The sequence below is a fragment of the Nanorana parkeri genome, unplaced genomic scaffold (genome assembly GCF_000935625.1).
Source record: "Nanorana parkeri isolate BGI_ZX_2015 unplaced genomic scaffold, ASM93562v1 scaffold1596, whole genome shotgun sequence".
Classification (NCBI taxonomy): Eukaryota; Metazoa; Chordata; class Amphibia; order Anura; family Dicroglossidae; genus Nanorana; species Nanorana parkeri.
In genome coordinates this window covers 227,158-253,875 of record NW_017307864.1, presented here as the reverse complement: position 1 = coordinate 253,875, position 26,718 = coordinate 227,158, and the positions used below count along the sequence as shown (strand labels likewise).

The 26,718-nt window shown below is 42.2% G+C and overlaps 1 protein-coding gene across 1 annotated transcript in view; it reads right to left on the bottom strand.

Moving 5' to 3' along the window:
- The window catches only part of RHBDF1 (rhomboid 5 homolog 1), a 119,469-nt gene that overhangs the window by 76,074 nt on the left and 16,677 nt on the right, over positions 1-26,718 (bottom strand). The window contains exon 2 of the mRNA XM_018570775.1: positions 6,860-7,000. Coding sequence (XP_018426277.1) covers positions 6,860-6,976 — 117 coding nt within the window. The 5' untranslated portion in view covers positions 6,977-7,000. The remainder of the gene's footprint in view (positions 1-6,859; positions 7,001-26,718) is intronic.

The window sequence follows — 26,718 nt, the reverse complement described above, 5'->3', positions numbered from 1 at the left end:
ATTATTAAGCATTGTATGCACAAATAACCAACTTTCTTTCTTTGTTTCTTTTTGCTTATTTAATCTCCCTGCATTTCACTTTGTGTTATTTTTACCAGTTATATTGTTTTCATTGAATAGCAGAGTGGAGGAAGGGCCCAGGCATCATATCTGCAAAGGGCCTCTTGTTGAGGTTTTCCACCACAGTTAGCAGGTCTGTAGACACTCACAGAAAATAAACAGGCAATGTATCCAACAGGAAGTGTCTGTAACATCACTGTAGATGTAAAACAGGCTCTACAGCAATTCCACACTCCCTCCCTCCTGATGTGTCCTTTGGTCTAGTGGCAGATGGCTCCTAAAGATAAATGAGGGTACAGTGACTGATGTGAATGAATCTATGTACACTGTACTATGTAATGTGCTAGTGCTATATAAATTAGGGATGCACCGATACTGATACTAGTATCAGTGCCAATACTGAGTATTCAGCCGAGTACTCATACTCGTCCAAATGCTCCTGATGCCTATCCCAATACTGGAACTTCCAGTATCAGGAAGCTGGGCAGCGAGTCATTACACGTTGCCCGGCTTCCTGAATGGCAAGGAAGCTAGCTGCATGCTCCATTGTCATCAGGGAGCATGAAGCTGGTTTCCCGGCCAATCAGGATTTCGGGTAATGACTCACTCACCCAGACATCCAACCTGTGTCTATTATAGGCACACACCCATACATAATAATCCAGGTTGTCATTTGGCATCCTGAGATCATAATGCTATCAATATGATATTAATATGCCGTCCGTGTGGGTTGTTTTTGGTCATCCCTTCATCTCTCCTCCCACTCAAACCTTATGATAGACTACTTGCTCTGCTCGGTCTATGCTCATTCCCCTAAGCACAGCCCCTAAGTGGGAGTGTCCCCTTAGACTCGTCTCCTCCACCTATCATAGTCACTATGGACAGCGTCTGACTCCTCCCAGCTGTCAAATTTAAACACTGGCAAGGCATCCCGCCATTTCTATTGCACTTTCAATTGAGGCTTGACAAAGAGGCAGAGCCTCGAAACGCGCAGCCGCCGGCAGTGGACACTACCCTTGTCCTGCTCTTTTCATTCCCCTTCGTTTTTGACATTCCTGAGACACCACCCCCACAGACTATTGGGGTCTCCGTACGGTCCGGCACTAACACCGCCTATACTCGTGCAGCCGCGGCTCAGCCTGGCCAGCTGAGTTCACGCTGTTCATACGATCACCCCTGACAGTCCTCAGTTCGTTCCCCTGCACATTTTCCCGGCGCTGTAGGACCAGCGGACACACGATATGCTGACAACAGTAACGTGAGTGGTTTCTTTACAGTAGTGGCGCTTTCTTATTGTGTGAATTTAGTTGTGTACCCACAGGGTTCCTCTCCCTGTTTTTTGACAGAGCTTGCACACTGTATTACTGATCACTCACTTTCCTACAGTACATTTTTGTATAGCCGATTGAAGTCTTTTACCCAGCAGATAGTGCGCTTTAGCCCTTTTTGTTGTTTTAATTACTTGTTTTTAACCCCGTGAGGTTGGCTATAGCAGCACACCTGGGTATTAACCACCAACGACATGTCATATATCGATAAGGAACATGAATTGAAACGGATCTTTAAGGATAACAATCACAGTCCTAACACCTCCACTTGTCTAAACCCGATCTTAGGCCCAGGTAGAACTAACCATATCATAAATCATCATCCTCCACCGCATTCCCCATCTTTTGAGAACAGAATGCGCAAACAGTTTTTTAAATTACAGTCTCTGCTAAACCTAGAGAGCCAACAGTGGTGGGACATCACATTTTTAGAGAAGTACATCGAAATTGGGATCACTCCCAGAGGTCTGAGAATCCAAAAAACTTGTGACTTTCTGGAAGCCGACCTTTTAATGAATTGGCAACTTTTGGCAGAATTCTGCACCAAAAAATGTATAGAGGTTATTATTACACAAAGAAAACGCAAACTTAATGACATATCCACCAAAGTTATGAACCTCCGCCACACTATACAAGAGTCGTTTGGCACGTCGTGCTTTTTTGGTCCATGGATAACCAACCTAAACCACCACACTGCAGTCTATGAGAACAACACCATATGTTCGAAATCGAAAAAATTAACCAGAGATATTCTGGATTATAACCTAAATAGAGTCTTCCAGTGGAAACACAACCTCCATAAAATTCACAAACCTAAGCCAGTTCCCCTTTTATCCATACATCCCATACCTACGACTAGAATAATAGGCTTGTCGTGGGACGAGGACCACCTCAGATATATCTCTGGCCCGAGACTCATGAGCAACCTCAACAGAAATAACAATCCCATTCGGACAACACAGACAGTTCCCCCTGTGCCCCCCATTCCTATTCCCTTCTTGCCCACCAGCACTATAATAAGTAATACATCTGGTTCAACAATAGTGCGAACCCAGACTGCTGAGGTTCCGATGGTCCCTACAGATCCATCTGGAGACCACCACACCTCTTCTACCATGACACTCGACAACTCACCGGTACATTTTTTAGACCTGGGACCCATTCACCCCCCAAAAATAAAAAGAAAGGCACGAGAAGAGGAAACTATAGCCAAAATTCCAAAAAAAGAACCAATCTCATCGGACCCTCTACAATAAAAATATTCAATCTTTCCGATCACATACTAAATCAAAGTGAAACATCTTTACTCAAAAAAGGTCTGAATTTTGCCCCGGATGCCAGACCTGATTCTTTTACCTTATTTAAGGATCTTAATAAATGTATTAGACTGCTGATCCTAAGGAGACATTACACTAATAAACCGACTACCTCTAGTGACTCGATCGGCCCTAGCAGCCCAAATCACATTGCTTTGCTAGACATTTTTGACGAACAGGATGGTGACGTCCTCAACGCCCTATATGAATTAGTGGACCTCAATTCTTCATTGACAATTGACTTTGAGAGCCTTATCAACCCCAAGGTCACCCATACTTCCCTTGTACCGAAATCCACTTTCTTCCCTGTTCAGTCCAAAGGCCCTTTTATTGAAACATTTTACCACGTCGTTTACGCTGATCTACTAGAGATATGCAAAAAAGCCAAGCACCAACCTAATTTGACTACTTTGGAAAATAAGGCTCTTCAAAACCTTATTTCCAACAATGATATTGTCATCAAACAGGCAGATAAGGGAGGCGGGATTGTGATGCAAAACAAGTCCACCTACATAAATGAAGCTCATAGACTACTTGCTGATAATACTACTTATGCACTCCTCCCATCAGATCCCCTAACATCTTTTTCTAATGAATTGGCCAATCTCATCAACCCAGCGTTTACCAATAAAATTATCAACAAAAAAGAAAAAGCCTTTTTAAATCCCAAATTTCCAAGTACACCCTACTTTTACCATCTACCAAAAATTCATAAAGACAGCAATAACCCCCCTGGACGTCCTATTATTGCTAGTACTAATAGTCTTACTAGCGGCCTTTCCATCTACATTGACCAGTTCCTGCAACCGATAGTACAGACCCTCCCATCTTACATAAAGGATTCTGGCCACCTTATTCAAACTCTATCCAACTATAAATGGTACCCCTCCTACAGTTGGGTCTCCCTAGATGTCAGTTCTCTATATACTTCCATCCCCCACTCAATTGGTCTCAATGCCCTTCAGTTTTTTCTGGCCAAATCTTCTATCAATAACACTCAAGTGCAGTTCCTTATAAATTGTACTGAGTTCACCCTGACGCACAATTACTTTTCGTTTTTAGGAAAATTTTATTTACAAACACAGGGGACAGCTATGGGGGCTAATTATGCCCCTAGCTATGCAAATCTTACCATGGGCCACTGGGAAACCCTGAACATCTGGAACAACAACCCATATGCCAAACACCTAATATTCTATGGCCGTTACATCGATGATATTTTGATCATTTGGGACGGCCCCCCAAATAGCGTGTCCTTATTCCTCAACCATTGTAACAACAATCAATTCGGATTAGCCTTCAACCATGAGGTCAACGCCACCAAATTAGTTTTCCTCGATCTTGAGTTGTCCTCCCTTGGGTGTGACATTATTACCAACAATCACGTGAAACCGACGGGAGGTAACTCATATCTCCATTTTGACAGCTGTCACCATCCCAGATATAAAAAGAACATTCCGAAGAGTCAGTTTTGCAGATTAAGGAGAAACTGCACCCAACAAGGTGACTACATTACATCTAGCCAGCTCCTCCTAGATAAGTTCAGAGAGAAAAACTATCCCAATGACATCATCACTGAAGCCTGTTCCTATTATGCCAATACCGAATCGAGCAAAAATCTCAGACACAAGTCCACCACCAGTGAACAAGACAAAATCAGATTCATCACCACTTTTAACAACAGTCACACTGTCATACAACGAGCACTCCGGAAAAATTGGCATATATAGCAGAAAGATCCCAAGTTGGGCCCAACCTTACCATCTAAACCGTCCATTAATTTTAAGAAATCTAGGAATATCAAAAATATGATAGGACCCAGCCGTAAGTTCCAGGGCGCTGATGCCCGTCCCAGACATTTCGTGTTTGATAATAGGGTTGAGATCTTTCAGTGTAGGAAACCCTGCCTGGCCAGCTGAGTTCACGCTGTTCATACGATCACCCCTGACAGTCCTCAGTTCGTTCCCCTGCACATTTTCCCGGCACTGTAGGACCAGCGGACACACGATATGCTGACAACAGTAACGTGAGTGGTTTCTTTACAGTAGTGGCGCTTTCTTATTGTGTGAATTTAGTTAATGACTCACTCCCCGGCTTCCTTATTGGCCAGGAAGCCGGCTCTATGCTCCCTCATCACCTGGTGACGAGGGAGCATGGAGGTAGCTTACTGGCCAATCAGGAAGCCAGGTGACTAATAAGGAAGCTGGTCAATCAAGGAGCAAGGCTGTGAGTCGTTACCCGCCCCCCGGCTTCCTGATTGCCCAGAAAGTTGGATTCATGCTTCCTTACTAGCATGGAGCTGGCTTCCCGGCCAATCAGGAAGCCGGGTGCTGTGTAATGACTCGCCTCCCCCTTCCTGATTCGTTGGGAGGTTGGCAAATCAGGAAGCCAGGCGGCGAGTCATTACCTGCCCCCCGGTTTCCTGATTGGCCAGAAAGCCGGCTCTATGCTTCCTCATCACCTGGTGATGAGTGAGCATAGAGACGGCTTCCCTACTAATTGGGAAGCCAGGTGGCAAGTCATTACACACCGCCCAGCTTCCTTAATGGGACTTCCGGTATCGGTATTCACGATCAGCGAGGACTGAAAAAAAATATATCGGTACTCGATACCGAAAAACCGGTATCGGTGCATACCTAATATAAATACTAGAAATTGAATGGGATTCCGTTACTCGGTAATTGGTATCGGCGAGTACCGAAAAAAAAAAATTATCGGTACTCGTACTCGGTACCAAAATACCGGTATCGGTGCATCCCTACTAGAAATAAATACAAACTGGTGACTTTGCCTTATTCTGTTATATTGATGACTTCAATTAGAACTCCAGGAAAATAAAAAATGTACCCTTGCAGTGGGGCTACAGAACTATGGTGGCTGTATCATCCTCCTCCATGCATCATACTGAGGCACCTTTCGGGATGTAACATCTTTTTGTGCATTATATGAAATTAGTGTTTTTACAATAGTGCTTTGAATTTGTAATGTCTACAATTTTTACAGAAATTCATGTAGGGACTTTGGTTTCATTTGAAAGCCCATGCTAAGTATCTCTACAGTCAGCTACTGTAGATCTGCCTGTATAGGACATCTGTTACTACTAATTAGCTTTCAGAGCTAAGATATCTGCATTGGATTGTGTTCTTCAGTGCTGACAGCTCCAGCACTCAATAAGGTACATATATTTCCAGGAGGTTAACATAAGGGTTGTAAAGTAGCCACCACTCCAAGCTTGCTCCTGTGATGGACTAGCGGTGGCTACTTTACAACACACACAGGGACCATGGGGAACAAAAGTAGCCACCCTCCAGAAGGAAGGACAATGTCAGCACCAATTCAGAGATGATTTGAGGATCTACAGCTGAGTGATACACAAATAAGTTACATTTTTGTTAATAGTTAACGTATTTGAACGTATTTTTATGATTTTACTACTGAGTTTAGTGTCACTTTAAGGGCTTATTCACACCAGATGCAGTGCGTTCCGGGCCCGATTCTGGACAGAATGCACTGCATCACATTGCGGCCGGCTCACTATGTTGTGGAGCAGGAGGGGGCGTGGCTGTCCATTGAAGTGAATGGCACCATAGCCACGCCTTCTGGCCGCAATGCGATTGGCCACACGGGATCGCAAGGCACATTATTGCTGCGGTCCGGTCCGATCAAAATAGTACTTGCAGCATTTTGTTCGGACAGGTATGGATGCGGCCTCTGACCATTTCCTGCAGCATGTCTGCACTTTGTGACCATTTAAGAGCATACTCATAGTCTTTGACCATCTCCTGTCAGGTATCTGCAGTCTCTGACAGCATTACATTCACTGGATATTATGTTTGGTCCTTTGGTGATGTCAGGGTAAACCCTTGGGGCCCCCTATACGAAGAAGGTTGACCACCACTGCTTTAAATTATCACAGGTTTCTAGATAGATTTTACCTAAAGTTATAGTTATATTGGCAAAGAATGTTTAAGAAAGTCTTCTCTGTGTACAATCTGCATGTGAATGGGCAATTGTAGCCAACAAAGTAAACAATAGTGGGAAATTTCCTGTTATAAGGAGAGGGAAGGGGTCCAAAACTCTGACATATTTTTAATTAAAGTAGTAAGACCATTGGTATGAAGCTCAGAATACATATAAATCTCATTGACATGATACCTGCACAAAGCTTGGCTCCTCAGTTGTGGTAACAGGAGCAGATGGTATCTCTAATTTTAGCCATGGTGGCTTCTTTCTCTGTAGACTGCTTGTGCTATCCCGACGAACTTCTGCCATCTTTGCCTTCTTGAGTCCTTTAACCTGTTAACAGGAAACAAAGTTCTAATATTAGATATGTCATCTGAGCTCAGCAAAGCGGTTATTGGAACAGGGTGTTTGATGCCAAGAACAATAGAAAACTCAAAAGTTCTCCTGAATGGTCCCTAACATTAAAGCTTAACCTAACACTTAGCCCTCTCCCAACCTGAACCTTAGGGAAAATTATTTTATGTCAGCTGTAATTTGTTTTTAAACTGAAATGTATTACTTAAGAGACAAATATCTTATATTTTAAGAGACAAATTCGAGATGCAGGTTTGAGAGGTCGAGAGGCAATGAGGAAGCCATTGCTTAAACGGCAAAATAGGAAAAAGAAGTGTGCTGAGCCAAGAATAACCACCAGTGGACAGTCTATAAAACAGGGTATACACTGAGTGGCCAGATTATTATGACCACCTGACGTTTGTAGGCAAATTAGCTATAAATTAGCTATCATTTTGCGCTGAAGTTGCTAGAGGGCCAGACCATTATAAATAGGGAAGCAGGTTGTTTACCACGACAGTAGAAGTTAGACATGTGCACTGCCAAAAAATTCGTTTAGTTTCGTTTTAAATTCGGATTTGTGTTATTTCGTTTTTCGGGATTCGGGTGTGAAAGTCAATTCGGATTCGGAATTCGGACGAAATTCGGTAGCGGTATTCCGAACGTTCGTTTCGTTTTCTGTTCTTATTCGTTTCTTATTCGTTTCGTTCGTTTGCAGCAAAGTGACATTTGAGGGGGAAAAAATATTTTTCTCCTTCTCTAATGTCACTTTGCTCCAACGAACTAAACGAATAAGAAACGAATAAGAAACGAATAAGAACAGAAAACGAAACGAACGTTCGAACTACCGCTACCGAATTTTGGAAATGGAAATTCGGATTCGTTTGCATTCGTTATGTCTGTAATTCGGAATTCGGATACATCCGAATGTCCGAATTTCCGAAAATTCATCCGAATTTCGATTCGGAACGAAACGAATCGCACATGTCTAGTAGTACGGGTAAACAACGCGATTTAGCAGCCTTTGAACGTGGGATGATTGTTTGCGCTCTGAGCCATGGAGCGAGTATCAGCAAAACAGCAGAATTCGTGAAATGTTCAAGAGGGGCTCATTGTTAAAGTGTTTAAAGACTGGACTGTCAGCCGAAAATGTGGGTCTGAACGTGCGAATTGTGGCCGTCAGCGACTAGTCAATGTTAGGGTAGAATGGAGAGTGACAAGACTGGTACAAGACAACAGAAGGGCAACAGTGCAGTGTCAGATTCCTCGCATCACCTTTCAACATCTCGCGGAATCACGAGGCGGCCCAACGAAGTACTGATGGGGTGGTCATAATAATCTGGCCACTCAGTGTATATTGTTCACTAGGTGAAAGCTTGGTGTGTGACACCAACTGTAAAACATTGAGGAGGAAGCGTGATAGCCTGGTATTCTTTTGCTGGATGCAGAAACTTGGCACCCTGATCCAAAAGGCTTACCACAGCATTTTGTAGTGCCATGCAATACCCTCTGGTTTATGCCTAGTTGATCAGGGCTTCATCCTACAGTAAGATAATGACCCAAAATATACTTCCAGGCTATGTCAGAACTACCTAAATAAACAAGACAGTGGCTTTAAATTGTATAGTGTGAAGCACAGTCTTCAGATTTCAATCCCATTAATCGAGTTAGTCTACAAATGTCACTAATTAAAGAAGAACTCTGGGCACAATTATTCTTAACCCTTGCAGTGGGGCTACCCCCAACTGCAAGGGTTACATGCTCGTTTTTGTCTAGGGGTGAAAATAAAAAAGATATACTCACCTGAACCTTGGATCCGGCTGAGTGTTAGACCGGAAAATGAAATACAGCTAAAGGTATGTGGATGTCATTACAGAAACTGCATGAGCGTTCAAACCTAAACAGTAAACTATATCTGCTATGCAAGCTATATAAAATGAGGCTAGAAAAAGGCCAGGGAATGTGTGAACACGTGAATGCCATGCTAGAAATCATAGAACAACTACGTGCAATTAGAGAGGAAATTAAAGATAACCATGTGGTGGCATTACTGCTATGCAGCCTTCCAGAGTCATAGAGTGCTCATATTAACACTCAAGAAACCAGACCTGAGCAGGAACTAACACTAGAATACACAAAAGGAAAATTAATTGATGAATATGACAGAAAGAAAGACTGACATGATGTAGAATTCATTTCTACAATAACAAATGCCTTCCACAGATCAAGCCCCTGCTGCAGCCCCTCATCTTATGACTTGCTAAAAAGTTACAATGTTACAGTCTCTTACTGGAGGAGAGGAAACTGATGTTCTAATGTTCAAGGACTGCTTTTTAATAATAAAAGGTAAAGCTTTTGGAAAAAAAATATTATACTGTTATTATATATTGTGAAATGTCAGGAATGTATTCATGCAAACCTGAAAGGTCCAGTTTAAAGAACTACCAATAGGTATTTTAAAAACAAAAAGTAGTTAACATATTTGTGTCCTTGTAGCAAATTTCACAGTTATACAGTATCAGGAGCATGTCATTTACACTAGTGGCTAAAATTGTGAACACGTTTGACAAATGTAAGGTTTAATTTGAAGTGATATATTTATTATAAAAAGTGCTTAACTCATCATGTTATATATCATATCATTCCAAATGTATTGCTGAATACAATGTTATACTATTTAATATCATATATATTCAAACAGTGATGATAAATGTTTTATGTACAAAAATGTCAATATCTGGTTAGGTAGCCTCTAGAAACAATACATTCTTCTTTTTTTTTTAAACTTTCCAACACTACCCTTTAGTCTATCCCAAAGGTTTTCAATGGGGATTAGGTGCGGGCTGTTTGAAGGAAATCTGATGGAATGAAAACAAATCCTTACAGCCTTGGTAGTATGGCAAGGAACATTATCTTGCTGGAAATTAAATTCCTGTGAAGTGTGAGGGAATAACTCAGCTGCAGAAGGAAGAAGGTTTGGTTGTAACATTGGTAGGGTGACTATACTTGCAACAAAATCTGTAGTAAGGAAACTCACAATGAGGTATGAAGAAGCAGAAAGAAGGTGACTACACCAAATGATGACAGGAGAATCAAAAGACTGGTTTTGGAAGAGAGGAGAACATCAGGTGACATCAAAGAGCTTCTTCAAACCAGTGGTGTGCCAGTAAGTCAAACAATTGGAAGGTGACTATGGGAGAAAAGAAAAGAGAAGGGCGCCCACCCTAGTGTAGATGGTTTTTAATAATGTGAGCTAAAGTACAAGGTAAAAACATACTCACAAAGGAGAATCAGTAAAATCATATGAGATGAGCCAGAACGATATCTGAATATCAGCTGCACAGATGCCTGTGTATCAACACAGGACTCCTTTTGATAATTTAATTGGAAGGTGACTATTCCATGCTGGATTGAAAGCAAAAATACCAAAGAAAAAGCAATATTTGAATGTTACTCAGAGAGATGTGTTTTGCAGGCCAAAGAACATCTTCACTGGACAGTTAAGACTAAAATCAGGTAATCTAAAGTGATAAAACTAAAATATCATTGATGGTAAAATGGTGCAAAATATGTCTGCTGAAGGGTAGGTGCAGACCTGCTCCCAGAGCATTTTGCTCTGGGGTTGCATGTCTAGTCATGCTGTGGACTGTATTTGGCTTTTAGTAGGGAAGTAAGAAAACAAATCCTTTACGGCCTTGGCAGTACGGTAAGCAGCATTATCTTGCTAGAAAGGAAATTCCTGTGAAGTGTGATTGAATAACTCAGCTATGGAAGGAAGAAGTTTTGGTTGTAATATGAGCAGTGTGACAATATTTATGAAAAAACTGCAAATGACTTGGTGGAGGTGACAAAAAAAATCTGGTGTAAGGAAACTCATATTGAGGTTTGAGATTTGTGGAAATGTCCAAACTAAACCAGGAAGACCATACTGTAAATAAGGTAACTACCCCAAATGATGACAGGAAAAAAAAAATGGTTTTGGAAGACAGAAGAACATCAGGTGACATAAAAAGACTTTTACAAACTACTGGTGTGTCAGTAAATCAAAAAACTATTCCAAAGTGGCTATTTCATGTATTTCATGCCAGATTAAAAGCAAGAATACCAAGGAAGAAGCCTGTTTTGCAGGCAAAAGAACATCTTCTCTGGACAGCTAAAGACTAAATACATTTTTGGGAATGGTAATGTGAAATATGTCTGTCTGTGAAGACCTGCTTCCAACTATAACTGGTCAGTGGTATTCTGCATTGCATCGTATAATCATTATACAGCGCAATGTAGCATGGCACCAGCTATAGAGGACTACAAATCCCAGCAATAATAAATGATACAGCGCAATGAAGTATAACACCAGCTATAGAGGAATACATCAGATCCCAGCAATAATACATTATATACAGCTCAATGCAGAATACCAGCAGCTACAGAGGACTACAAATCACAGCAATAGTACATTATAGTATAATGTACTATTCCTCTATAGTTGCTGGTATTCTGCATTGCGCCGTATAATCATTATACAGCGCACTGCAGAATACTACCAGCTATAGAGGACTACAAATCCCAGCAATAATACATTATATACAGCGCAACACAGAATAGCACCAGCTACAGAGGACTACAAATCCCAGCAATAGTACATTATAGTATAATGTACTATTGCTGCGATTTGCTGTATTCCTCTATAGCTGCTGGTATTCTGCATTGCGACACTGTATAATGTACTATATTGCACACCACACTTTTTTTTTTACTTCCAACACGCCAAGCTTGCTCCCGTGATGGACTACAATCTCAATACAAACTAGTAGTCCATCACTGGAGCCTTTTTTTTTATCCGATTAATCGAACGTAATAATCGGCCAACTAATCGATTTATGAAAATAATCGTTAGCTGCAGCCCTACTCTGATGGCGTTATCGAATGTTCTGAGAAAAATTTTCATATGAACGTTCATATGAAAATCTATCGGTGTATAGCCAGCTTAAGACAATATTACAACCTAACCCTCTTCTCTCTGCAATAAGCAAGTTATTCCCTCAAACGTCACAGAAATTACATTTCCAGCAAAATAATGCTCCTTTGCCATAATGCCAAGGCTGTAAAGGACTGGCTTTCATCCTATCATAATAATGTTATTGACCTAAACTAAAATGAAAACCTCTGGAGCAAGACAAAAGCGTGGTGTTGGAAAAGAAAGACCCAAAAACAAAGCCTATAGTCTCATTCACACAATGAAAGAAGATTCGGCTGCAGATCTCTTACAGCAGGAATCACAGGTGGTGCCGGAGAGCTGTGCAAAGAAATGACAGGCTGACAGTGACCATAGCTGTCCACGGGTGTTTGGATATAAATTGCAGAAGGAGCAATTACCTGCGGTTAGGAACACATGATCACCCCTAGACAGAAACATCTTGCATCCAGGGGCGATCGTCTGTCCCTAACCACATCTAATCGATACATGTGCGATTACATCTGAACGCTGGTGGACAGCTGCGGACAACTGTGGCACTCTCAGCCTGTCATTGCTTCTACAAGCTGAGTGGCCGCAGCTTTACAGAAACACCTGTGATTCTTTCCACAAGAAAAGGCAGCTGGACCTCTTTTCCCCATGTACATGCGATACCTATATTAAAGTGCTGGTATCATATCACACCAGAAGAACTTAAAAATGTAGTGCATTCTATGCAGAAAAGTGTAAAGCCAATGTTTCCAAAGGCTGCCCAACCAGATAAACATTTTTATATATAAAAGCATGATTCCTGTTTGAATATATATTACATAGTATAACATTGTATTCAGCATTTCATTTGGAATACAATGTTAAATAATAGGACATGTTTTAGAACTTTTTAGTGTAAATATATGATTCCCAATTCAATGGCATTTTTTGTGTAAACAAGGTACCAAAATTAACTACTTACTCATCTTATAAGCTGAAATTTGTACACCCTATGCCCCCATTGCCTTTCTAAAGGTGCCCATACACTCTACAACTCTCGCAAGACTTTTGTACGATCTGCCCATCTTGGACAGGCAGATCGTACTTGCGATCATCGCAAACCCGCCCCCCTGATGACTGTAATGAGGGGCGGGTTACCGATGCTTGTATCGGTATCGGTGCATCCCTAGTAGAAACGGTTGCACGCCTTCCATACACTGCACGATTCTCGTACGATCGCGGGATGGGCACCTTTACTTATGTGATAAAAATCTATTCGTTACTCTGGCTTGCTTTGTGAGCTTCCACTGCAGTAAAATCCTGTGACTAGATCACCAATACTGAAAGGAAGTGTATTTTCCTCCTTTTCCGACCCCCCCCCACAAAAAAAAAAAACATCACATAGCATCACAACTAGTGTGTGAATACACCACAAGTGAACTTGTTTGCACATCTGAATACCAGTTTTAAAAAAATGCTTATATCTACAATGGAAACATTACTGCTGGTGCACTGAAATTCCTTTTATAAACAAAACTACTGACTTGATAACCATTTCCTCCCTTAGGCTGGGTTCACACCATTTTCCAGACCAGATCTGGAACGCAGTGCATCGCGTTTTTGCCACGTTTTTGCCGTCGGGTAAATAGACACCAAACATGTCAAGCTTTAAAATTGCGCGCACCTGCGAAATTGCAAAAAACTACCATACCCAAAATTGACCGTAGGCGACGCTTTAAAAGCTTTTACCGCTCATCAGTTTAGTGTTATCAGTGATTGATGACCCTAGAATTATTGCTCTCACTGCGACGTTCGCGGCGATATGTAACATGTGCGGCGTAATGGGCGAAATCGTCGTTTTCGCACGTATGCGCACCCGACGCCTGTTTGCATGCGTGTATGTATGGGGGGGGACTTTAAAAAAAAAAAAAATCTTTTTTATGTGTAACTATATATTTGGGGGGACTTACATTTTTTTTCCCCACGTAACTTTATTGCTATCACATAGGGCGTTAGAAAACCCCCTTATGTGATAGCAAAATATGTGACAGGTCCTCTTGGTCACCTAGGACCCCCCTGAAGAAGCTGATGAAGCAGAGATCTGCTTCATCAGCTTCTCTCCAGCATCTGAAGCTGGAGAGTGACACGAGAATGCGGAAGTGATGTAATATACATCAGTTCTGCATTCTGACAGTGGAGAGGGGACCGGAGGGAGCTCGTGTACCAAGGTGACAGAGGCCGTATGCTGGTCTAATACAAGTGATCGGCCGGCTCTATAGCCGGCGGATCGCTTGTATATTAACGGGCATCGCTGCCTGTTTTCAAATAACGGGCATCTCGCGCTCGCGCACGCCGTGGCTGACGGCCGGTCAGGAAATGGTTAAAGGAAAACTATGGGGTGAATGAATTACACTCATCCCCATAGTTAGAGCCGACGTGTGACATTGAAACTGTCACGTCGGCTCTATTGATCAGGAAGTGAGCAAAAACATACCGCCACTTGACCACTTCCCGATCATCTCCCTGCGGAGAGCGGTGACTGTCAGTGATTCCCCCTCTCCGATCCGCCAGCGCTGACTGGAAGGACAGATGGGGGAGGGGCGGGCATAGCTGGCTCTGCCTCTAGATAGGCAGAGCCCACTGTCAATCAGCCAGCGGGGTGGATCTCAACAGTATAGTCGGGATCCGTCCTGGCTGCGGCGCTCACTATATATGGAGTTTTGGGTCACGTTGGGTGGGGCGTTAGTATATGTTTTCCCATGACCCTAAAGAAAACTATGGGGAAAAAAGATTACCCCATAGTTCTCTTTTAAGGCTGACCATACACTGATTGTTTGTTCTCTAAGGACTAAACAAGCTTGGGTAGAGGGACAGCTTGCCACTGTCAGAATACCCAAAACACTGGCTGCAGCTGATTGGCTGCTGTCACTTTTCAGTGGAGAATATTCAGCCCAGCTCCTTCAACAAAAGTCAGCAGCACTCGCCACAATTTGACCAGTTTATGGCCAGCATAAAAGTGATTGTCACTGGCGCAGGTTCACTACACAGTTAAACCTTTAACACAAACACACATATTAGCCACCACGTGTTTTCACAGAAACATGCATGCACAATTACAGAAACATACAGTACATGCACAGCCTCCGCTCCCCTATAAGAAATGTTTTAAGTAGGGTAGCAATTGATGGAGGTGCCCTCCGCACACCTTTCAGCAGTCCCGGCCAACAATCAAATAAATGGTGCTCGAAGTAACTTCACGGATGGCACCGTGCAAAACACAAGATTGAAGAAAATAGGTCACCAGCACTCCATAAGTTAAAATGAATGAGTCCTTTTAATGGACAATGATGTCACAGAAATCCAACATGAGCCGACGTTTCGGGGCCACACAGGGTCCCTTCTTCAAGGCAAGAGATGTGACTGCCTTGAAGAAGGGACCCTGTGTGGCCCCGAAACGTCGGCTCATGTTGGATTTCTGTGACATCATTGTCCATTAAAAGGACTCATTCATTTTAACTTATGGAGTGCTGGTGACCTATTTTCTTCAATCTTAAGTAGGGTAGCTTCTTCACCGAGGCAAACATTCTTTAATTTTTGACTAGAACATTCAGAGTTTTATAAATATCGTTTTAATGAAAATAAGAAAAAAATGGTGTGCAAAGTTGTTTACAGAAAACATATTATAAAACAGATATAAGCATCAGTAAAAAAATGTGTGCTGGGTCTTTGGTTCCATGCAGAGTACAACTGACTTGCAGAGTAAGGCCCCATTCACACAGGCTTATCAGGAAACGGGCACAGATCCTCTCCTGATCGGACGCTGTGACATCTGTGTTCATCCAGTTTTATCCTCCATCGAAGAACTAAAACTGCTGGACCCTATAACTAAAGCTGCTGGTCTATCGGACATGTGTCTGTTTACATTAGATTAACCCCGATCCGGCACGATCAGGTCCGTTAAAACAGAACACTGTTTGTTTTTCCGGGCCTGCCCGGAGTCAGGGGGTAACTGGGTGTAAACAGGTATCTGTTAATTTAGAACGGGCTGCCCTTAGACGAGCATTGGGCATCTGATCAGGTCCGCCTGAAAAACTGACAGTCCAATCTGACGTATCAGAGTCACTGGTTTTCAGAAATGTGACTCTCTCAGTAGTAAGTTAGTTTCAATGTCAAACGAGAGCTGCAGTTGACAAACACAACAGCATTTTGTTGTTCATGGAGAGGGTGTTGCAGATGTAATGACACCCAATCGAAGGGTCTGAGGGATGTGTGGATAAGTGTGCTGCTGTATTTAATTATGCTCAATAGATACACCCTTAATGACAATTATTCTATAATTATTCTATATAAATCTATATTTCCATCTGATAAGGTTTTACAATCAAAACATATTATTTATCAGAATTATATCAATCAAATAATTCAGTTACATCATCAAGTATGATATGGATCTCATACATGTTGCGAGATCTAATGTGCTTTATTAGCCTCCTTAACCTTATAATGTAGTCATGTTTTGTGTCTATCTGATTGGTATCTTCTTATACATTTCAATGACCGCTTTTTATGAAGGTAACTCCATCACAGCAGGAATTATGGAATATGCAGAGAGTTTGAGAGTTACAAAATAAAAACTCAGAATGTGCTAAAATCATTCTTCAGACTGTTTTATGACTTGGCTAGTTACAACTTCCTAGCACGTTGGAAAACCCGCCGAAAATTGGACGATTTTCGGCGGGTTTTCCAACGTGCTAGGAAGTTGTAACTTCTAGCACGTAGAGCGTGCTATGAAGACGAAAGCCACACGGGCCGGTGTGCGCAAGCGCACACTGCCCGTTGAGCATTGCAATCATCGGCAAGCCCTCCCCTCGGCGGGGGGGGCTTGCGATGATCGCAAGTACGATCTGCCGTTCCATGATGGGCAGGTCGTACGAAATTTTAATGACCTTACAACCATCGCACAACGAAAGTCATGCGATGATTGTAAGGTGTATGGCCAGCTTTAGGCTCATCCCTACCCTGAACAGAAAAGTCCTGTCATATATCTGACCACTGTATTGGTAATCTACATCTCTTCTTTTTGCCTGGGTCACTCACAAACAATCTAACAACTTTTATACCTCTATACAAAAAAGGACAGAAGGGCGCCCAACCTAGTGCAGATAATTTTTTATTTTAAAAGACACAAAGATAAAATTGCAATGGTACTCACAATGGAGGGTCATAAAACAGCTTGTGTGGATGTTTTGGAAGAAACAGCAGTTGAGACTGCAATCTGACTGTGTGCCACTGTGGTGTGGCGGCGTTGACGCGTTTCCGGGGTCAAGCCCCCTTCCTCAGAACGTTCTGAGGGATGTGTGGATAAGTGTGCTGCTGTATTTAATTATGTGCCAATTTTATCTTTGTGTCTTTTAAAATAAAAAATAATCTGCACTAGGTTGGGCGCCCTTCTGTCCTTTTTTGTATTCCAGTTTTACAGTTTCTCCCGGCTGAAGTGGGGCAGCACCCCTAGTTGTTTTTACTTAATCATCAGGATCCGAGCACAGCGCTTTAACTTTACTATATTTGCTTGAAACTTTTATACCTCTGTCTGTATTGTGTAGGTTTACCTGCAGATAAGACCAAAGTTGTCTCCTCTACAAAAGGCTGCCTAACATTGAGCATTCCTGTTATATTCCTCTTTCTATTGCCCTGCCATTCCACAGAAGAACACTTGAACCACCTGACATTCTGAACCCTGGGGCTAATGGTTGTATTATGGATTCTGTTTTACCGAAAATCACCTCATTCCCTGTTCCTGCAAGTGTACACATTTAACAATCAGATTGGCTTATGGTTATATTGTGAAATCTGGGCTTGTCACATATGAAACTGGGCTCTTATTTGTGGCATTTCTTCCAAATCACCAACAATATCTTTGCAATTATATTATGTGCTCTGTACTGTTCCCTGTAATTCTCTACATTGCTTGGCTCCAGGCACACAATCCCACCGTGTAAAGGATTACCAGGAAGATTCTGTTCCAATCCACTTTATTTCTACTACTGCTCCTCTGCTGTACATAGGTGTCCTGTAGACCTGCTCTCTGCCCATCAACAACCTGCGTTCTGAACTGGAGCCAGTACTATTTCTTCACCCACTTACATCCACATGAAACAATTAATTAGGAAAATGCCAGGTTTTTAAATGCACTGCTTTACAGCAGCAGTATTTTGAGCTTTACATGCAAATGCTCGTCCGTACCTCTGCCGGCCCCTCCCCTCCAAGGTCCGTCCCACCAGGGGCCACACGCTCCCTGCCGTGGTTTTCGGGCTACCCAGACAAATGCTATCCAATACAGAAGATACAGCACAGCATTGCACCCGCCTCGGCGCTATATATCCGGGCATTTTTCACGAGTACGAGTACTCATGAAAATGCCCTGTATCGGCCCCAATACAGATACTAGTATATAGCTGGTGATATTCTGCATTGCGCTGTATAATGTACTATTGCTGGGATAACCGATTAATCGAACTTAATAATCGGCTAACTAATCGATTTTGAAAATAATCGTTAGCTGCAGCTCTAGTATCTGTATTGGGACATCTCTAGTAAATATCTTACTGTTCTTCTTATCATTCTAATTAATGTCCACCTATCTCATGCCTGCTATCTGTGTATGAGCAGCAGTCTCTCTGCAGCAATCCAACATACTCCTGTTCATCAAAGCTAGATCTCTCCAATCAACCTGTTCATCAAAGCTAGATCTCTCCAATCAACAGGGAACATGAGCATGGAGCACAAACTCCATACTATTGAATATAGAGAGCACAATAGACATATGGTTTAGATTTTGACAAGCAGTCATGCAGTCTTGTTGCCAATATTTTGGTGGATTATAAACAAATGAGTATTGGACTTATGAATATGAGGAAGGGGGCGGTGGGAGGGGGGGAAGCAAGTTGCAGGGAAAGGTGGTAGCACAGGTGCATGTACACTTTAAAGTTAGAGTCAATCTTAAACAGCTAGTATTGAAATTAATGAATGTTGTTAGCTGTGATGTCTATAGTGCTGACAACACTATGGACAGGAAAATTAACAGGGTTATTCACAAAACAGTGAAGAGTTTGGAGAAGGCAGGAGAAGTGAACAATCTAAGACAACATAGCTGATTTGGAAAGTGAGCTGAATTGGAAAATATTTCCAAATCAGCTATGTTGTCCTAGATTGTTCACTTCTCCTGCCTTCTCCAAACCCTTCACCCTTTTGTGAATAGCCCTGTAAGAGTAATTTGTTACAAAAAAAATAGAATGTATTATATTTATTGAAACTTTAATCCTGTCTGGAATCCCAGTGTACAGCAGAATATACGGTACACAAAGGCTGCGTTCCCACCCTTATTACTCAGCCACATTCCTCCCCCTCATCCAGAAATAACATTGGATTTTAATTTCATCTACATCCAGGCTTCTGATCCCTAGCTAGGGTATTGAAAGTTAGCACTATCCCTTTTCATCCACCACGTTCTTGCATCCTAGCAGGCCTCCGGATGTGCATCTCTGGATATTCAAAGACACCACACAAATCCTCTGGTCCTTGGAAAAAACATCTCATCCATAATATTATGTTTGTAGCAAATCGCTTCAGTTCCTTAAAGCCTTGGTTCTCAACATGGAAAGGTCATGACCCAAAAGTGTGTCGCGACCCCGTGTTCAGTGGGTTGCCGCATGCCTTCCACTTTTCTAGGTGAGAGGATCCTCAGCCTCCCCCTTGCACAGCAGTGTCAGTTCTCACCCCAGTCAGCCATTCAAACTTTTCTGCCCAGCGCAGAGTGTCAGCTTGAGGTGGGATAGGATGGGGCTATGGCCGTGAGGGATCTCCATCCATACATGCATCGCTTACAGCTCCCTCATTTGTCCTGTAGAGGTACCTGGACCGAAGTGACATCATATTCTGTCTCCTGGCACCTCTACAGGGCACGCAAAGGAGCTGTACAAACAATGCACATATTAGATGAAGCTCCGTCATAGCACAGCAGCCCACACTGGACCCCAGATTAAGGATCCACTTCCGTTCTCATAAAGTAGAGAGAGTGGGTGGTCTTAAAAAAAAATAAAAGAAAAAAAAATAACATTTGTTAGAGTGTGTATGTGTGTGGGAATGTCTGTGAGTGTGTGAGATTGTGCCTGTGGTTGTGTATGTATGTCAGTGTGTTTAGGGCCCGTTCACACTAGTACAGTCATTAATCGCACAGTTCCGCACAATTAACGCACTGTACCACACCTACTACGCATTCTGGTGTGGGAGGTATGTTGCGGTGCCATTCATTTGAATGGTACCCCAAAAGCACCCACAGTTCGATCGCCCGATGTCGTACAGTACCTCAATGCCGTGCATTCCATTGCAGAGCGAATTGGGCCGCGACTTAATGACCAAGGACAAATGTGGGTTCTGAGGTTACACAGGTTGGGAACCACTGATCTAAAGCAAATCTGTCGACACTCTTCAAAGAATAGTGGGCTCCTCCAATTACCTGTATACTAGCTTCAGTTTCTTGTAGAGCCCAATGAGAAATAAGAAAGCCCAGGGAGTTCATTATGAACCCCCTCATCATTATGGCAAGGAGATGTTTGCTATCATCATAAGTCTATTTACTTATACTGTCCACAGGTTTACATTAAAGTCAAAACTTTTGTTTTCATCTTGGATAGAGTAGGTGAGGGTTAAAACCAGGGCCAAGTCTCATTAGGGAGATTTCCCCTTATTTCCTGTCCAGTAAACTCAACAAGGAAAGAGAGGAAATCCTTCCAATGCAAGGGAATCCCCTCTTAGACAGTTGTCATGTGCCCCCATTGGAGGATTTCTTCTCTATTCCTGTTCTGATGGAAACTCAAAATTGTCAATTTTGCCTCATTTTCTTTCCCATGACATTGCTGATCAGAACAATTAGAGAGAATGAAAACTTAGACACAGACAGTAATATAAACCCAATGGTGGTTCTAACCCCTCGCCACTCTATCCATAACTAAAAAACTAAAAAAAAAAGGTTTATAGGTTAAACCGTTCCATACTCAATCATTAACACTATTAAACGTTCTTTAATTAAACCCATCTTGCAGTTTATGTTTAGTGGTCTATAAAAACACATAAACAAATTATAATCTCTCCTTTCAGAAATACTACTTCCCATTCTGTTCACAATAGTCGCTGAATTGAAACAGGTCTGTAGATCACTTATCCTGACTTCAGTCTGACTTTCCTGTTCCAGTTATATCCTGACAAGGAACACGCTGATAGCAGGAGACAGCAGACTGACAGAAAGCTAAGCGCACGACTGTGCTGTTCTGCTTTCAATATCTAGTCCCAGTTAAGGGTGGATCCAGGTCAGTCTGGGCTCAGAGGAAGTGGAATGAATGCTGCTGGTGTTGAGACTTTGGTGAAAAAGAAGAACTGCAGGGAAGAGCTCCGGACTGTAAGTGAATATTGCAACAGCAGCTGCTTTTTTTTTATCCTTAATTAGACTTTTCATTTGTGTCTTGTTATTTTTGGTTGAAATTATGCTTGAAATCCTGACTCAGGCCGGGTTCACACCTAGAGAGCATTGTTTTTACATGTTTCTAGGCGCGTGTTCAGCATGCAGTTATTTGCACGTTTTGATACACAGTTGTATGTGTGCACATGAAGACGTGCGGTTTGAATGGCAACTTAAGAAACATTGCGGGCAATGGACGAACGTGCGTACAAACGTGCAGAAACACGCACAAAAATGTGCAACATGCTTCTGCCGCGCTTTCGGACCTTTCCACTGAAGTCTATGGGGCAAAAATTTGCTGTTAACCACCCAAGGAAGCTCATATACCTTTTTGGGCATTTGGTGTTTTCCTGCTGGCATTTTGCTGCTCAGGTATGATCAGGGCCATTGAATATTATGGGATTTCTTGTGTTGGGTGTTTAAAAGCGCTTTTCCAACTGCTCAAAAACGGCTAGGTGTGAACCAGGCCTAATTATCCTTTAAGTTGCCCAATCTAAAATTTGATATCCTAGGTATGGATTAATGTTCCTGAACTGACACACCCACTGACTTCTTACATATTTCTGAGGCTTTAGCTGTGAAACCTCTGAAGCTCTAGCTTGCTACCTACCACAGCTAATTCAAGCCAACGAAGGGAGACTAACATTGCCCGCTGTGGGAGTGAGAACCCATTAAAGTACTAACCAGACATGAAGAAAGGAGAGAACTCAGGTACAGCAATCCCAGAAGTATACAGTAATGATCTGACTAGCAGGAATCTACATTTCAAAGTACGAACTGTGTGTGAGGTGATACACATTTAAGTATTAAAGTATTCAAAAACGTTATTACATTTATAAAGGGTCATCACTGAGTATATCTATATATGCACAAAAACAATTCATCTAATGGAAGAGGAACTGTCATTCTGAACAATAGAAGTGACTAAACAGGCATTCATTTGTTGATTTTTACAGTATTACCCTAAGGCAGACCTCTTACTGCTTTGCTACCTAATCATTAAAATACTCTTCATGTCTTCGTTTTGTATTAGGTTACAAGGATACAAAATCCAGGAAGTATGGAGCAGAGATCAAAGTTGGAGGAAGAGGTTGTTTTCCTTTTGGATTGTTCTTTTTAAGAAACAGACATGGCAGGTTACAACCTGTATAGACTCCAATAAAATGTAGAGGCACATGGGCTTTCTTGTGTAACGTTTACAAATTATTCACTTCTAAAGGGTTTTCACAGAGTCAACAATTAAACAAAAAGCCATTGTTTTCTAAAGTGCCAACTAGGTTTAAAAGACTAGAAACACAAAATATAAGATATTATATATATACGATACATAAATGCGTATGTGAACATTTCAAAACTATGAGATGTCTGGTTTTCAAAACTATGAGATGTCTGGTATGGTGTTTAAAGTGATAGTAAAGTCTAAATGTGTTTAACCTTTTTTTAAATGCTGATTAAATCACTTTCAATGGATGCTGCTTCTTGGTGTTTAAACGTTTGTAGCTTCCTGAAGAATCAGCTGGTTCTCTTGCAGGGTCCTATGGAGCCACCTTTGTTTGTGCTAGTAATCTGTCTATGTCTCCACAAACACACAGCAGGGACAGCCAATCTCCTGCTCGCTGCTCCTCCCTCTTTCTTTCTCCAAGCTAGTAGATAGATAGCTGATAGAGATTGATAGAGATTGTGATGCCTCTTTTGCTCTTGTACTTAACAAGAAGTTAAGCTGAGCTGAGAGCGTTGGAGCCAGCTGTTTGGAAACATGGTTTAAAGGAGAACTATGGGGTTAAGGCTTTTCCCCATAGTTCTCCTTAGGGTAACGGGAGGACACAAACTAGCGTCCTCCCGTCACCCTAGGCTCAGTATACCGCGAGCTTAGCTCGCGGTATACTGAGACGCCGCAGCTGAAGTGGATCCCGACAATTGTGCCGGGATCCGCCCAGCTGCGTGACTGACAGCTGGCTCTGCCTATCTAGAGGCAGAGCCAGCTGTACCCGCCCCCTCCCCCGTCCGTTCCGCCAGTCAGCCATGGCGGATGGGAGCGGGGAGGGGGAATCCAGCCCCTCCCCTGTTACGGCTGTGAGAGCTGTGACAGGATCGAGAGGTGAGCGAACGCCGATATGTGTTCTCTCACCTCCCGATCTACTGAGCCGACCTGTGACACTCTCATTGTCACAGGTCGGCTAGAACTATGAGGTGAGTGAAAAGCACTCGCCTCATAGTTCTCCTTTAAGTGCTTGGGCAAAAATGTAAGAAAAACTTTGCTGTGCAAATGTGTGTTTATTTGATCTGGACCCAATACTGAAAAAAAGGTTGAGCATTTAATACCACATTAAATATACTCTAAAGCAAAAGACTTTCAAGCCATGCTTACTGTTCTGTAGTACACACTGTTCAAGCTAAAAATGGGGGGTTACAAAGGATTCTATTTCTTTCAATTTGTTTTCATACATTTACATTTGGAAAGCTTTCAATTCTCTACTGGTTTTCTATGCATACATACTTCACTAAGTCCCAGGGAGGAAAAAGATTCAGCCTGACACACAAGTATCGTGCAGCATCTTCTCTAACTGTTGAGAAACGTACTGCTACCTTGCTTCCAATAAATCATTTACAGGTATCCACGGGGCTTCATATCTATATTGGAGAGTCTATAGGTGCACATACACTGCACGATTCTCGTACGAGAATCGCGGGAAATCCCGCGATCGTACGAGAATCGTGCAGTGTATGGAAGGCGTGCGACCGTTTCTACTGTACGGACGCACGTCTTCCGTCGAACCAGCAGGCTAGAAAACCCGCCGGGAATCGTACGATTCTAGGCGGGTTAGTGGCCTGCTGGTTCGACAACTGCCGAACGGGCCGGTGTGCGCACGCGCACACAGCCCGTTTGCAGTCATCGTAAGCCCGCCCCTCATTGCAGTCATCGTAAGCTCGCCCCTCAGGGGGCGGGCTTGCGATGATCGCAAGTACCATCTGCCTGTCCAAGATGGGCAGATCGTACGTTTTTTTAAGTACTTTACAACCCTCGCAAGACAAAAGTCTTGCGAGGGTTGTAAAGTGTATGGGCACCTTTAAGATATTACCAAAACACTCCAACTGTAGTGCTGTTGATTGACACAGAAAAGTTACTCAGCTGGGTGGAGAGCCAATTCTTGCAAGAGAGGTTAAGACATCTAGGTTTGCTGAAAAATGCATACTTGGATAGACACTCTATACTTTCATAAATAGCAGAGGTACAGGCTAACAAAGAGCTTTTCAACTACTAAAATGAAACCAAACATGATAAAACCAGATTTCCTGTTTCAATGGGTCACTCCTCAGATAAAGTATTTAGATGTTTTTCAACCCCCTAATTTAGATATGTTATTTGAGGTAATCTTCCCTCCCTTTTCCATGACTTTCCCACAAAATCTCTGATGTTGGAATGAGAAGTTAATTTGGTTTGGACGCTGCAGTTTCTTAACAATAAACTAGCTTTTCTGTTCTAGCATTTATAGTCCCTTCTATAACAAATTCCTATACCCTTCCTGCAAACCTTATGTAGGAATGTATCTCTTTATTTTGAGCTCAAAGGTTTGATACCATAAAAAGCGCCTTATTATTATTATTTAAATTTAGACTTAAAGCCCAACTCCATCCAACACTATTTTTTTATTTTTATTTGAGTGTGGTCAGCTTACAGTATAGCCTCTATCACATTGTTACCTTACTTCCTGGCTGTAACCAAAAAGGAAGTAAAGAGATCTCACCGAATAGTACAGACACAGCAATAGTGTTGGTCGATGTATAAAGAAGAGGAAGTGCTACAGAACTGTGATCAATTATATCACCTTATTAAAGTTCATGACTGTAGAACCACAAAATCCAAAAAACACTGCACAATCAACCTTCTCTCCTGTGCCTAATGGTGGTGTACACAGGCACAGTGGTTTAGTCCTCCCCTAAATGGTGCTTTGTCTTTTTTGTGTTATTTCTTTTACTGACCACAAGGGATGAACTCAGGCATCTCCGAACTTGGAAGAAGTTCCTCCCAAATATGGAAGGAAGCTCCTTCTGTGCCACCCAATCAGCTGCAGGCAGGGAATTCCTGATGTAATCCAAAGGGCAGTGATGTCCTTGACCCCGTATGGCTACATGTCTATATAGCAATGTGGTCTTATGAGGTAAATGACATCAGCACAAGCATCCCTCCCCTTTCTTTGCATATAGCTCAGGAGCAGGAAATGCCCAACCCACAGCTAATTGAGTGGAAGTGCCCACCATACTTCCTTGTTCAGAGGAGCTCAGGATTGGACCGAACCTGATCCCTACTGACTACAAACACCAGATTTTGCAGCATTGTAAACAGCCAGCAGGAATTATTCCATATTGAACTGATGTGTCAGAACTTTGTTACTAATGTGTTTCATCGCACTCAGCATATACCAGCTGAGATTGTTAGGGCTCTGGGATCCTTCAGGGATAACAATACTGCCTGTTCTTGTGGTGATGCCCTAGAAGGGAGAGAAAGCAAAAACGGGGCTGTCGAGCAGCAATACACCAACAGTTGCAGAAAGTTCCTTTTGAAAATCCTCTAGCTAGTTTGTATGTAGCATGCACCAATCATTTTCCAACAAAATGGTTGACCTCAGACTGAATTTGTATGCTATTAAAAAAATTAAGAGATTGCTGCATATCAATAATTACTGAGATGAGGGTAAATTCATCAATACCAGATGAGTTTAAGGAGCTAGTAGGCCACTCGATTCACCATAGTGACAGATATTCATTTTGCATACTCTAGAGGAGGGGGCTGTACACCTATATTCATAAGGAATGGTGCACAGACTCCACAGTGATTAATAAACTCTGTTTACCAGATTTCGGGTATCTTACAGTTAAGTGCAGATTATTTTATTTATAACAGGGATGCATGGTGATAATTATTATAGTTGTCTACAGCCCCCTAAGCGAATGTAAAGCAAGCACTTTACTGCTTGTAGTCCTCTCAATAATTAGTCTGGGGTGGTCGTTAAGACTAGAACAACTTGGTCGGCGGGAGCTACAGAATTACTACAGCTCCAGATGAAATACTGGGCAGCTGTGTTTATTAATATTTTCAATATTTCTCAGTCTCTATTGATTGTTTCATCAAGGTCTAAACAGGTCCCATTAAAAAACAAAACAAAATCTTTGCAGTTTCAATGATTATAGACCAGTAGCACTTACACATGATGGAGCACATGATGATGAAATGCTTTCAAGAGTCCTGATGGATCTATATAT